This window comes from Bubalus kerabau, chromosome 19 (genome assembly GCF_029407905.1).
Source record: "Bubalus kerabau isolate K-KA32 ecotype Philippines breed swamp buffalo chromosome 19, PCC_UOA_SB_1v2, whole genome shotgun sequence".
NCBI lineage: Eukaryota > Metazoa > Chordata > Mammalia > Artiodactyla > Bovidae > Bubalus > Bubalus kerabau.
In genome coordinates, this window is record NC_073642.1 from 29,029,174 (window position 1) to 29,041,467 (window position 12,294).

The 12,294-nt window shown below is 46.8% G+C and overlaps 1 protein-coding gene and 1 long non-coding RNA gene across 8 annotated transcripts in view; both read right to left on the bottom strand.

Annotated features, from left to right (window-relative positions):
- TJP1 (tight junction protein 1) overlaps positions 1-12,294 on the bottom strand; it is a 260,747-nt gene that overhangs the window by 10,532 nt on the left and 237,921 nt on the right. For 5 of the 7 annotated variants that reach the window (XM_055555704.1, XM_055555703.1, XM_055555702.1 and 2 more), the window contains 9 exons: positions 12,148-12,243; positions 9,907-9,989; positions 8,989-9,199; positions 8,580-8,680; positions 5,195-5,545; positions 4,629-4,868; positions 3,170-4,039; positions 2,942-3,039; positions 1,398-1,625 (listed from right to left, as the gene is read on the bottom strand). In XM_055555704.1, the coding sequence (XP_055411679.1) occupies positions 1,398-1,625; positions 2,942-3,039; positions 3,170-4,039; positions 4,629-4,868; positions 5,195-5,545; positions 8,580-8,680; positions 8,989-9,199; positions 9,907-9,989; positions 12,148-12,243 (2,278 nt within the window). The remainder of the gene's footprint in view (positions 1-1,397; positions 1,626-2,941; positions 3,040-3,169; positions 4,040-4,628; positions 4,869-5,194; positions 5,546-8,579; positions 8,681-8,988; positions 9,200-9,906; positions 9,990-12,147; positions 12,244-12,294) is intronic. The other 2 variants (XM_055555709.1, XM_055555705.1) reach the window with 1 other exon arrangement.
- Positions 6,019-8,573, bottom strand: LOC129633782 (uncharacterized). Its single transcript, XR_008705280.1, has 2 exons — positions 6,384-8,573; positions 6,019-6,266 (listed from the first exon to the last, which is right to left on the bottom strand). It is a non-coding gene; the product is annotated as an uncharacterized LOC129633782 (long non-coding RNA).

Consider the following 12,294-nt stretch of genomic DNA (forward strand, 5'->3'; position numbering starts at 1 on the left):
AGCGCTGCCACCTGAGCTCTGCAGAGCCCCGCTGCACCCGCTTTACGAGCACACACAGTAGCACAGAACTTGGAATGGTCACAGATTCTGGTCACGGTCCAGTCGCATGGTCAGCTCAAAAAACTACATCCTTAGGATGACAGGAAGTCTGCCACGTGTGCACTGCGAGGGGCCCGCACGGCATAGCTCACACTAGTGTCTTACACGGATGCTCCTGGACCAGCAGTCAGAGCTAGTCCAAGAGCCAAGAAATTTAGGTGACGGCAAAGCCAGCACAAGAGCAAAGTCAAAGAAAACAGTCAATCTAAGTTTGCCACAAACAGAGCTATTTCTGCCTCATGTTATGTTAATGTCTCAACTTGGCTACACTGAACCAGTCCTGGTAGTTAATAGTCCTAGTTACGGAATCAAACACGGCTACTGCAGGTGTCCCAAAAGAGACTATCTAGATGGAAGCTTTTCAAGAGGACGTAACAGCCTCTCTGAGCTCAGACACAGCTCCAAATTGCCCTTTCCTGCTGACTTAGGACTTGCTCACCAACACTGTGTAAATGACTTCCTTGTAACACATCTACATCTGTCTTCATTATTGTGAGTCTGTTCTGCTCAGGTATGGGCCCACCTGTGCCTGCGTGGGATCACACTCCATTCTCAGAACCAAGTTCACCACCAGTCAGGGCTCCACCAGAGGCAGAACCAGCACACACACAATATAGGAACCCACACAGGCACAGGTGAGCTTGTAGTTTGTAACCCAGCAAAATCCACAAAAAAGAAAAGCAACCAGAGGCCCAGTAGACAAGCAAACAGAAGGGTGCAGCTCAGAACAGGAAGATGGGCAGGACCTTGGAGCTCAGTCCCCGTGTTGCCCCCTTCACAGCACCCCACGTTCACAAGTGGACCAGAAGTCACCAAGTCCCCTCAAGCTGAAACAATGATAGCAGGCAAATTTGTTCTTGCCTTGGGAAAATACCAAACAACTCTTCACTCCCTAGAATAGCCTGCTTTTATATTTAAAGAACAAAAACCAAGAAGAATGACGAGAAGCAGCACTGAGCGTGCCACATGGGAAGGAGGGACTTCAAGGTCAGTCTCTTAAATGCTCACCCTCTTACCTTTGTCAAAGCACTTGGACCCTTAGAACCCTTTGACATTTAACATCTTTTCTAATATAAGAACCTCACACAGATGACGCCAGGGTCTAAGAACAAAGCTACCCCAGGCTGGATAGCATACATGCTGAACTCCTTACCACCCACAGAAATCAAGTAAGTATAACACAGCTAACATTTCCCTTCAGAACACACTGAACTTTGTGTAACTGACTCCACTTGATGCAAGTGATCCTTTGTTTTATCTTAACTTTGAAAATTTACGTCTGAAATGAAGTGACTCACTTGGAAGAGTAACCGGCAAACTGTGGCTGAGATTGGGGGTGAGCCGGCCTGGTGGGCTCGGAGAGGTGGCTAGTGGGGATGTGGGTGGGGGGCTTGGCCTCAAAGCTTCTCCGATCGAAGTAGGAGAGCTGCTTCCGGTAGTACTCCTCATCCTCCTCGGGGTCATAGTGATTTGCCCGAACAATGTCTTCAGGTGGCTTCACGTGAGGCCTCTGTGGTTCAGGAATCCTGACAATGAATGATAAATGGAACAACTTTTGAGACGTCAACTTGACAAAGAGAACAGAATAGGTACCTCTGACCTTCCACTGACACCCTGACTACTCGTGACCTAGCTGAGCAGGGCAGCTATCAAGGCCAAAACTTGGGCCCTACGTGCACACACGTCACACTCAAGAGGGCAGCCTTCTCCTAACATAACCTGTCTACTGAGCTTGACAACCAGCTGGTTAGAAGCAGAGACAGAAGGGAAGGTAGGCAGTGGGGAGCTCCAGCATGTGCCCCACTGTCAGAACAACAACTGAGAATTCAAGACCTTGATGCCAGGATCAATAGATCCTCAGGTAAGGAAGGAAAGGAAGGAGCTAGACAATGATGAGGGAAGCATGCGGCAAAGGAAGTCAACTATCAGCAAAGTGAGGTATTGTTTACTTATGCCCTGCTGGGTAATTCAGAAACTCAGCATCAAAAACAGATAAACTAGGTTTCACACCAAGAGGGAGGGCTAAGCTTTCAGTTATTACACATTTACTCCGTGCAGAAGAGCTTGTCTGCTAATGATCCCAGCTAAAGGAAATACCGTAGTAATTTACATTTGCATGACAGCACTAGGCATCAGGAAAACCATAAGAAATTAAACAGTAGTTCTTTATTACAAGCACAAATATAAGCAAATGAAACAGGCCAGAGAACTGCTCAGATGCAGCCCATCACTCAGCAACAGCAGGGGCAGCCACAGTGAGGAGCGTGCACAGCAGGTCCCCCAAGCCTCGTTCCGCCCAGTCATCCTGGTGCTGACCGTGCTCCTGACCACGGCAGGCACATGTCACAGGCTACATGCTCACTAACAGATTATGTTTGGGCTTCCCGGGGTGCAGTGGTTAGGACTCAAGAGTTCCACTGCAGGGGGCATGGACTCTGTCCCTCCTCAGGGAACTAAGATCCCACATGCCACACAGTACAGACAAAAATTTAAGAAAAAAAAGATGAAGTTTAGTTCACAGCTATCTGTTTTCTTGTCGCTAAAAACTAACAGCCTGTGTGCCAACAGCACTATTAAACTAAAAACATCCTTCAGAAGTCAGGGCTCTAAAATTGCATATTAGCATATGTTAGAAATTTGCTAGAAAATTGTTTTCAGATTTGTTTATGGAAAGGATAACAAAGATGTGCTGCAGAAGATAAAATGAAGTTATTTGTCTTTCTAGGACCACCGTTTCAGTGGAGACATGGCAGATTTCAAGTGAAGACCTGTAAACCCCCTGCCTCCCCGCCCCTCCCCAGCTGGGGCTTGTTCCCCATCCATGAGGCTGCAGAGCACCCACCTATGTGCTGCTCTGTCGTGTTCACCGAGCTGACTCGGAGCAGGGGCTTTGGGACCTGGGACAGGAGCACCTGCCGGTTTTGACGTGACTTCTGAGGGCTGCAGAGAAAGAAGATACATATCCTTAGGCAGAGATCAAGAGAAAACAGGTGTTGCTTAGGCATGTTGCATGCTCATCTCTGAATGTGTTCTGCACACAAGGCGGGGAAAACAGTGATCACCTCTTTACCTTGAAACTAGTGGAATGGCTCTCATCCTTCCTGTTCTCCATGGAAGCAGACCTCTTGTTCTCAAACATCTTCACTCTGGTGAGCACGGATTGTGGCTTCATGGCTGGGTCTTCCTCCTCCTCAGCTGGAGCTGGGGGTGGAGGCAGGGGTTTGGTGCCTGTGGGCGGGACTTCGGGCTTGTGCTGGGACGAGGGGCCAAGTGGTGGAGCGAGCGTGGTGCTGTGAAGAGGCTCGTAGTGGCCTGGGCCTGCCCTGGAGGGGAAGCCCTGGGCTGGCGCTGGCTCGTAACTCCGAGGGTACTGGTCCAAGTACGGCTTGGGCTCAGGGGGCACCTTGGGGCCAGCAGTGGAGTAGGGCTGCGCGTCAGGCCGGTACCTTCCGTGCACGTCGTACCCAGGGGCAGGGGCAGGGGCAGGGGCAGGAGGCTCTTCGTGCCGCAAGGTGGAGGTCCTGGGCAGTGGGTCATAGTGCGCTCGGCCTTCATAGGACAGGGGCACTGGCTCCTCAAAACGGGGAAAATACCCTCGTTCTGTTGGCTCCGCGGGAGGCTGACCATCAAGAGGCCGGGGCTGGTAAGGCTGCTTGTCGTCGTAGTAGGGCCACTGCTCCTCGTAGGTGAGGAGGCGGTCATCATAGCGCAGACGATGGTCATAGTTCCGAGCAAACTGCTCCGGGTAGCTAGAGGCATCATATCTGTATGCAGGCTGCTCCAACTCCCTGCCAGCCTGTCGCTCTGTGTACGGAGGCTGCGGCTCGTAGCTCAGGCCTTGCTCCTTGTCTGGCCTCTGCCCAGGGTGAACCGCAGCCGGCTGCTTCAAGACGTGGTTCTGTCTCATCATCTCCTCAGGGTAGGGGTCCTTCCTGTACACCTGTGTAAACAGCCATGCGTAAGGACACAGGCTGGCTTCAAATCCTAGTCTAGTAAGAGACAGAAACGACATGTTCTACCCTTTATTACCAGGACAGAAAGATTAGTGGAGAAAGCAAGTTTAAGTGAAAGCTCAAAATTTATAATGCAAGTAGGGACTTTTATGTTTCAGCACGTAACAACACTAAATGAAGTTTAGTAGAAAATTAATGCATTCAGCTGTTGATTCCACTTGATTTGGACACTGAAAATGAAAATCATAAAGAAAATTTATGGACATGATAGTTTAGAAAACATAAAGCAGTTTACAATGGATCTGAACGATATATTAAGAAATTTTGGAAGATTCTAAAGCCAAACATTAAAAACCTATAAAAGTATTAGGTACCAATCCCAATTAAAAGGCCTATTTAAAGAATCAGGCACCACTGGAAGCCATGCAGACTGCAGAACCAGATGACTTGTAGTGATTTGAGAACATGGTGTTGAGCCCACAGTAAAAGCAGAGGACACTTGAGGGAAAGCAGACGTGCTCATGTGGCAGGCTGACGGGGAGCGGCGGGTGAGGGCAGCCCCCGCGGCACAGGTACCTTTGCTGGGCCCACATGCGACGACAGGGACGGCTCTGGACCTCTGAGCTGCACGTGAGCGGCCTCAGTGCCTGGAGCTCGTAAAGAGTCGGCGTGTGGTGAGTCAGAGGAAGGGGGAGCTGGGCTCGGCTCCTCCAGTCTGACATTAGTTAAGTCTACGTGAGGATTAACAGCAGAGGCTGATGGTGCCGGGTTTGTTTCAGGCGAAAGGTAAGGGCCTGGAGATGAGGCTTCTGCTTTCTGTGAAGTGTTTAAAATATTTTAAATATAATGCTTCTGTTCACTGCTAACTCCCCACTTCCATTTATAGTGGTTGATAGACATACATTTTAAGTGTGCTGAGTAAAAAAACTGTGACCTCATGTCTCGAATTTTTAAATTTCAGTATACTGCTGTGTGAGATTCTAAACACACAAAGTTTAGAATTAAGTCCTTGGTATTCTTAAGTTGAAATTAGACATTAAATTGTAACCTGTGAGAAAGGACACCACATTTTTTAAGTCAGTCACCACATCTAGACTTTGATCAAGTACCTCCACCTGCAGAACATTGATGCTGCTGCTTACCTGTTGAGAGGCTGTTTTAAATCCAGGGGAGTCTATTCTATGGCCTGGCTGTGGCTGCGCTTGTGGTGAGTAGGGAGGATATGCCTGGTGGTCAGGATGCATTCCAGAGGAGTCCTCTCTGACAGGCTCAGAGGACCGGGTAATGGCAGACTCCGGGGGAGTCCCCACCTCATCATTTAGGGTCTCATCTAGTTCTTGATCAGTGTAGGCCCCGCCTTCTGTATCTGTGTCTTCATAGTCAGAAGTGTGTCTACTGTCCGTGCTATACATTGAGTATTCACTACCTGGGGCTGACAGGTAGGACAGACGATCATCATGCAAATCAAGGTCATCACTTGTAGCACCATCCGCCTGGGTCAAATAAAAGTAAATTAAAAATTTTATTCAGTAGTTTTGTAAGAGGTGGCCTTTATTTCACAAGGGGACTGAAAAGGATACTTGTCCTCGGAGAAATCACAGCTACGTCTAGAGGCTTCTGCTGAGGAAAGGTCAAGAAGACTTCACAAGCACACATGCGGACACACAAAGCACCCTCGGATATCTGAAGGGCTTGGATGAGTGAGGTCGGCTGGCCGGCCATGACAACACTGGACCCTGATGCCCAGCCCCAGAAGACAGCAAAGGAGCCCTGGCCCTCCTCTGGCTCGTGGACCCTAGTCACTTGCTAGCCTGTCAGCCCAGAGCAGGGTCAAGAGGGGGATGTGGCCAGGCCAAGCTCACAGAAACAGACACACCGATTGACAGAACATCGCGCATGAGACTAACTAGGAGATTAACGCCACAGTTCAAGCTGAGTAAGAGACCTTATGTATATATAAAATCTATATATGAAGATTAAAACTTGGTATTTGGCCCTATAGTTTTTATAAAACACGTGGAAAAGCATCAGCTAAGTGCTGGCTGCTCACTAGGAACTGCTGTTAAAACATAACTCTGCACAGATGCAGTCAGTGTCCAGTGGAAGTGGGGGCGGCGGGGGGGAGATGCAGGAATGATGCTCTACGCAGGATTAAGAGATGAGTCGGCTCCAGGCTCCACCAAGTGTCTCCTGAGCCAGTGAGAGAGAACGTATCTGAGGGAACAGGAACAACAGGCTGTCAGCGCACACTGACGTAATGCTACTGCCTGGACCACACACAACAGCCACCCCCTGCCCTGGAAGACCCAGAGGTGGGGTATGGCTCGAGACCTGCAAGATGTGGAACCCAGAATTCTACCAGCACAGACTGACTGACAGACAAGGCCTGAGCCGCCTGAATGGCACTTCCCCCAGTCTTGATTCTGGCTCTGCAGGAGCCTGATCCCGAATGCCTCTTCCAGGTGGGAAAAACCACCTGTCCCTGATCAGCGGTTTGGAAAGCCAGGGATGATGGGTGGAGTCTCTCCCACTGCAAAAATCTGCCTGCTGTCTCCACTCTAATCTCCACTTGCAGAGCCTGCAAGACTATATAACCCAGGGGCCAGTCGGGGCAGTACTTAGGGCCCTAGGGACGAGCAACTCAGAACTCTCTGATCTGCTGCAGGGTATGAAATGCAGAAGGAGCAAGAAACAAGCACTTGGAGCCAGAGATGACATATGCCTCCTGTTAAGAAAGCCCCAGGATGACTTTTCTTGGTTCAGTAGGGAACATGTAAGACCATCAGAACTGCCGAGAGGAACTCTTCCTGGAAACCAGGTGGAAGTAATTAACTCAGGGGCGTTCAGGGTGGAAATGAAGAGAATCTATTTAGTTTAAGAATCTCTTAACTAAATAGAATCTCTTAGTTTAAGAACCTATTTGGAAAAAATATACTATAAGTCAAACTTGATTTAAATTGTTAACACCTTTTCTGATTTAGAGCATCAACCTATTATTCTAATAGTAAATGACTTATGAGACCTATTAATATAGGTAATTTTAATTAATTTTTATTATTTTCCTCATACACAAAAATAGTTGGGGAGTTAGACCTTCATTTTAAAATCCAAGCAAAGGAAGCACACAGTAATATCAGAGAAATAAAACTAAGATTTGTGGAATAAAAAAACTTCTCAGATAGGTAGGCAAGTATATTTTGTGCATTTATAAACTAATAGCTTTCTTGCTAACAGTCTAGCTGACACAGGCTGCTAGCGGAATTGTGTTGTCCTGGAATGGTTAGTATGGAGTGGAAGTGATCATACTCACCCAAGGCCCCAGAGTAAATAAGTTAGTTAAGTATGTTGTGGGAAGTGCTGCAGTGAGTTGCTCCACCTCTGTCTGTCTATCAAGTTCCTGGCTGACACGTCAGTGGTCAGGGAGGTCTCATGATCGCATGTGAGTGGTACTGACACGTGACTATGGGTGGAAGCAGCCAACACCACCTCCAGATGTCAGCGTTAGGACATCTCTTCTCACAGAGGTGGTGTCTTCCAGATAGAAGCAGGGGTCCTGAGCATGCACATGCACTGCGCTGGCCTCAGGGGCCACAGCCAGGCAGGGGAAGGGGGAGCGTGCAGGGGAAAACACAGCAGAAATGAGCCGACAAGGAAATACCGAAACAAAATAGAAGAGACATTCTCAACTTTCCCTAGCAGCGGAAACACACTGACAATGTATTCATCCGAAGGCAAAACACATTTATAACAAAAGCTTCTTTAACTGTGTATTCTGAGAAAAGTATTATCTCCCAACAAAATCAACATCCTGTGCCATTAAGAACTGCTAGAAGCCCAGACAGGCCAACAGCAAAAGGTAGTATAGAACACCAGAATGCAAAGCCAAAAGTCTGGGCTGCGTAACCTGACTTTTTCAGTGTGTCTCAGGGATGTTAGTTAACAGGTACTGATGCAGAAATCCTTCAGGGAGGGGCTCAGGGCCACGCTTCCAGCAGCAGCAGAGCCAAGCCCCTCATTGCAGCCCCTCCGGCCCCCACCACACAGCTGTGTGTCCGTGCTGCGCCAGGGCTGGGTCTAAGGACAGTGGGCCCTACCCATCTTCTGCTTTTCCTCCAGACAAGTCCTGGATCTCACATGCAGAGGACAGCACTTTGGGGACCCTCACCGAGCCCACTCAGCCCCTTATTTCCAGAGGAGGAAGGAAGCCAGGTTCACACTCATTGTCGGTCAGGTGGGTGGAGTTGGAGCTCAGCCCTGCTCTTCCACATCATTCTGAGACAGAGAACACTGCCAGATGGCAGCTCAGTGGGCAGGAAACTTCTAAATCCTTTACTACCAAAATGAATTCCATAACCCCACATGCAAATTGTGAACGCCTACGAATTCCATAACCCCACATGCACATTGTGAAGGCCTAGACACTGAAGCCCCCGATTCCTCCAATATGTTGATCCAAGTAGAAAACGGTGTCTCAAAGGCTTCTCTTATGTGAGTTGTCAAATGGGTTAACAATAGGAAACTTCTTACCTTTCCCTCAGAAACCCATACCAACTGGTTCTGTTGTTGCTGGATTGCTTCTTTCAATGCACCATACCAGCCATCATTCATTGAATTTAAGTTAATTGTAGCTGAAAACAGACAACAAAAGCATTGTTCTCTGGTTAGAACACTGCCACCAAATTAGAATTCACTCAACACTGCTTAGAGCTCAGCCTCCACCACTGAGTTCTCTGACAGATGATATCTGAGGACACACCCCTGGAAATGTCTGTTTTGGCACCAAACCATTTCTTTCCATCAACAGCAGCCATTAACACAAGAGCAAGCAAAACAGGCAGAGGTTATATGAGTTTTAATATTTAAACAACACAACATTTTTGCCCACATATTACTGCACAGAAACTGTAAGATGAAAGAGGGGCTTTAACGTACTCACTTGTAAAAAGATGGTGATTATTTTTACGAAGTTTATGAGAGCGCTCATATAACTTCCTGGCGCTTTTCCGAGATTCTGGACATAACCTCATCCGCATTGTTTTCACACCCTGCTTTGAGTCCGGGTTGAGGAACACCACTATTGGATACCACTGGGCATAGTTCAGACGGTCTACTGCATTGGGCGTTACATCCAGCAAGGCATGTTTGTCCTGAAGACAGAAGGAGAAAGCAGACACAGGTAACTGAGAATCATCACCTTTAGAAGTCCTACCCAAGACTATGTTCCAACAGGAACAGATGTTTAACTCCAAACTGTCTCAGGAGCACGCCAGGAAAAGGTGTACTCTCAAGTTAATGCTATATACTTGCTAGCCCAATATAAGGCAGAAAGTCTTAATGAGCTGGTGTTTTTTTTTGCTTACTCACAATGTTTATAAATTGAGTTGCACAAAGATATTTAAAACCACATATAGCAGGAAATACATTAAATTTAGAAAGATTATTCTTTCCCATTTTTATATTTTACACCACCTCTCTTGGCAGCTCACTTTTAAGACAGCCCCAATACTTGCGAGCAGAGAGTGAAAATAAGTGTAACATTGTAATGGTCCTGACATAACCCTGTGACTAACACACATTCCTATCATCTGAGCACCAAAGGGCAACCTGAACTGTCCCACTGTGACAGCTGCAGACTGCCCACATATGTGAGGACACTGGATCCCTTTCTGTGGTGATGGCAGCTTATCTTCTGAGGCAAGCACTACTTACCGTCCCTGACACCAACCGTTACAATGTCTGGCTTAATTTTCTCATGGTATGCCAGTAACAACTTGAGAAAAACTACCTCCTACTTTCAGTTTAGCCAGACTCATCCCACAGCTTAAAATGAACAGGTCAACTTTCAGGAACGTACCTGATCTATTATCTGCTTTATTGTGTGGAGGCGAATAATGCCAGAGCTGCGCTGGTCGGTTCCTGCATCCCGAGGTTCACTTTCTAATCAGGAAGTCAGGAGAGAAAACATCAGATTTCCACTGGTGAGACCAGGCCCTCGACTTCTGGGCACTAACGACACCGTGGGCTCCATGTGCTGGAAGTCAGCAGCAGTCCCGTGTCCCTCCTGACCCACGGTGATAGAACTGAGGCCACATGTCCTCTCAGGGCTGCCCCGGCTGAGAGCACCTGGTGACATCAGTGCTTCATACCATCAGAAGGCAGGCGGGCGCTCACCCACGATTCCAGGGGTGCCCCCGCCCAGCAGCTGAGCCACACTGCATGCAGTGTGCTCACAACATCAAAGTAATACTTCATAATGAACAACATTTTAATCAGGAAGCAGAACTTCAGCATAAATTGTCTACTGGTCAAGAGAAATTGCCAAAATGGCAATTCTCTCAATTGAAAATCAGCTTTAAAAAAATATTGATGAACTTGCTTCCATTAAAGTCAACAAAGTAAAATTATAAATTATATGTTTGGTCCAAATATTTAAGTTTAAAGTGATGTGAGTTTTTAAGATGCATGTTTTCAAAAATGTTCCAGCTATTCTGAGGCAGAGACATAGAAGTGCGGAGGTCAGGCTGAGGGATAAGGGGGACGAGGCTCTCACAAGACAGAGGGCTAGCTTCCAGTCCGCTGGACACAGGCAATGATGGGAGACCACCTGGGAATTCTGGCTGGAGAAAATGCTACCAGTTTCTAAATTCCAAGACTCTCATTCGATTCAAAGAGGGTATATAACTAAGCGATCTGAACCCCTTTTATAAGACCCTGATTGTGGAATAAACCCAATTAAATTAACAATCAGTCCTTAAGACAGAACTCTGTAGGTCTTCACACTTGTTCTTCCTAAATTTAAAAGACTTAAGCTTGGTTACGGGTGGTATCTATAACCAACTTCTTTAGGCAAAATGCTATCTATAAGCACAACCAAAAAAAGATCTCTTCTGAAAAGACTAACAAAATGAGTGGAGAATCAGAAGTGAACATTTTCTAAATTGCTCAAATTTTACTATCATTCGTCTGCATCTTCTGAGTTTCAGGACACACATGTCTTCATTCAGCTTCACCAGCAAGCAAATGAAAAGTAATGCATACAACACAAATACAAAGGCAACACCCTGCTCATGTAAAGCAGCCCCTGGAGCTCACGGCACCACAGGGGCAGTCAGAGCGCTACAGCCGCAGCAGGGAGCGTGCCGTCTCCAGGAATGCTAATGAACCCAGCACACACACACAGAGCTATGTCCTGGAGTGTTTACACCCAGCACACAAACTGCACAGGTTTATGCAACCTCTGTGTTACTAAAATACAAATTTGAAACAAACTATAAAAACAAAGGCTAATCAAACCACAGATTTTTATAGAATAGATAATAAAATGAAAAGATGAGTTATCCACTAAGAAGGAAAATGGAATATACACTTGGTGGAGGAAAATACAATAAGGTAAAATTGAGGGTGATGATGAGATATGTCAAAACTAATTTTGTAATTTTTTCCAAATACAAAATGGTGTATTTCTAATTAGAAAAAAATGTTTTTAAAGTTTTTACATAAAAATTAAAGCAGGCCTAAGGGGTCGTAACTAAGTCTGTGGATTTAAACTACCATGGTAGTTAAAATAAGGAAACTGAAAGAATCTGCAAGCAAACCCTGTAAGGCATTTAGAGCACTACTTCCTCAGTATCTACATGTAACACCAAAACACTATAAATGTCTGCAGTAACCAACAGCATAACCATGCTTCTATTACCTTCTGACATTGATATTTGAGTTCTCTATTTGCTTAATGACTGATAAAATTGGGCTGGAGCCAGAAAGCTGGGTTCAGAGCCAAGTGAGTGATTTAACCGGTAGTCCTCACGACGCCCCAACTAGGGAGGGGGGCAGTGCACCCAGCTTGCCTTGCTCAGGGTGAACATTCGACAGCTGCCCCGGGATGTTGTCAGGATTAAACGTGACTGTGGGCTGGGGGAGAGGGACCTGGCAGAGTAAGGGCACCATCACTCAGATTTCCCTCCAATTAAACACGTGGGGTCAGTGGCAAAAAGTGTTACTTCTATTAGGTGAATGGGTCAGATCTACCTTTAGAGGAGTAACTAGTAAAGAAGCACCCTCAACCCCACTCAAAGTCTGCATTAAGACCACTTACTTGCGATCTGGTAAATATCTGGCTCCTCTCTTGCCAGCTTCTCCCTGGCAACATCAGCTATTGGTCCAAAGATGGTTACAGGCCTCAGGAATCCAGCTGAGAAGATTCAGATGAAAAAAAGCACAGTTTATGCTTTTTTTGTCTTAG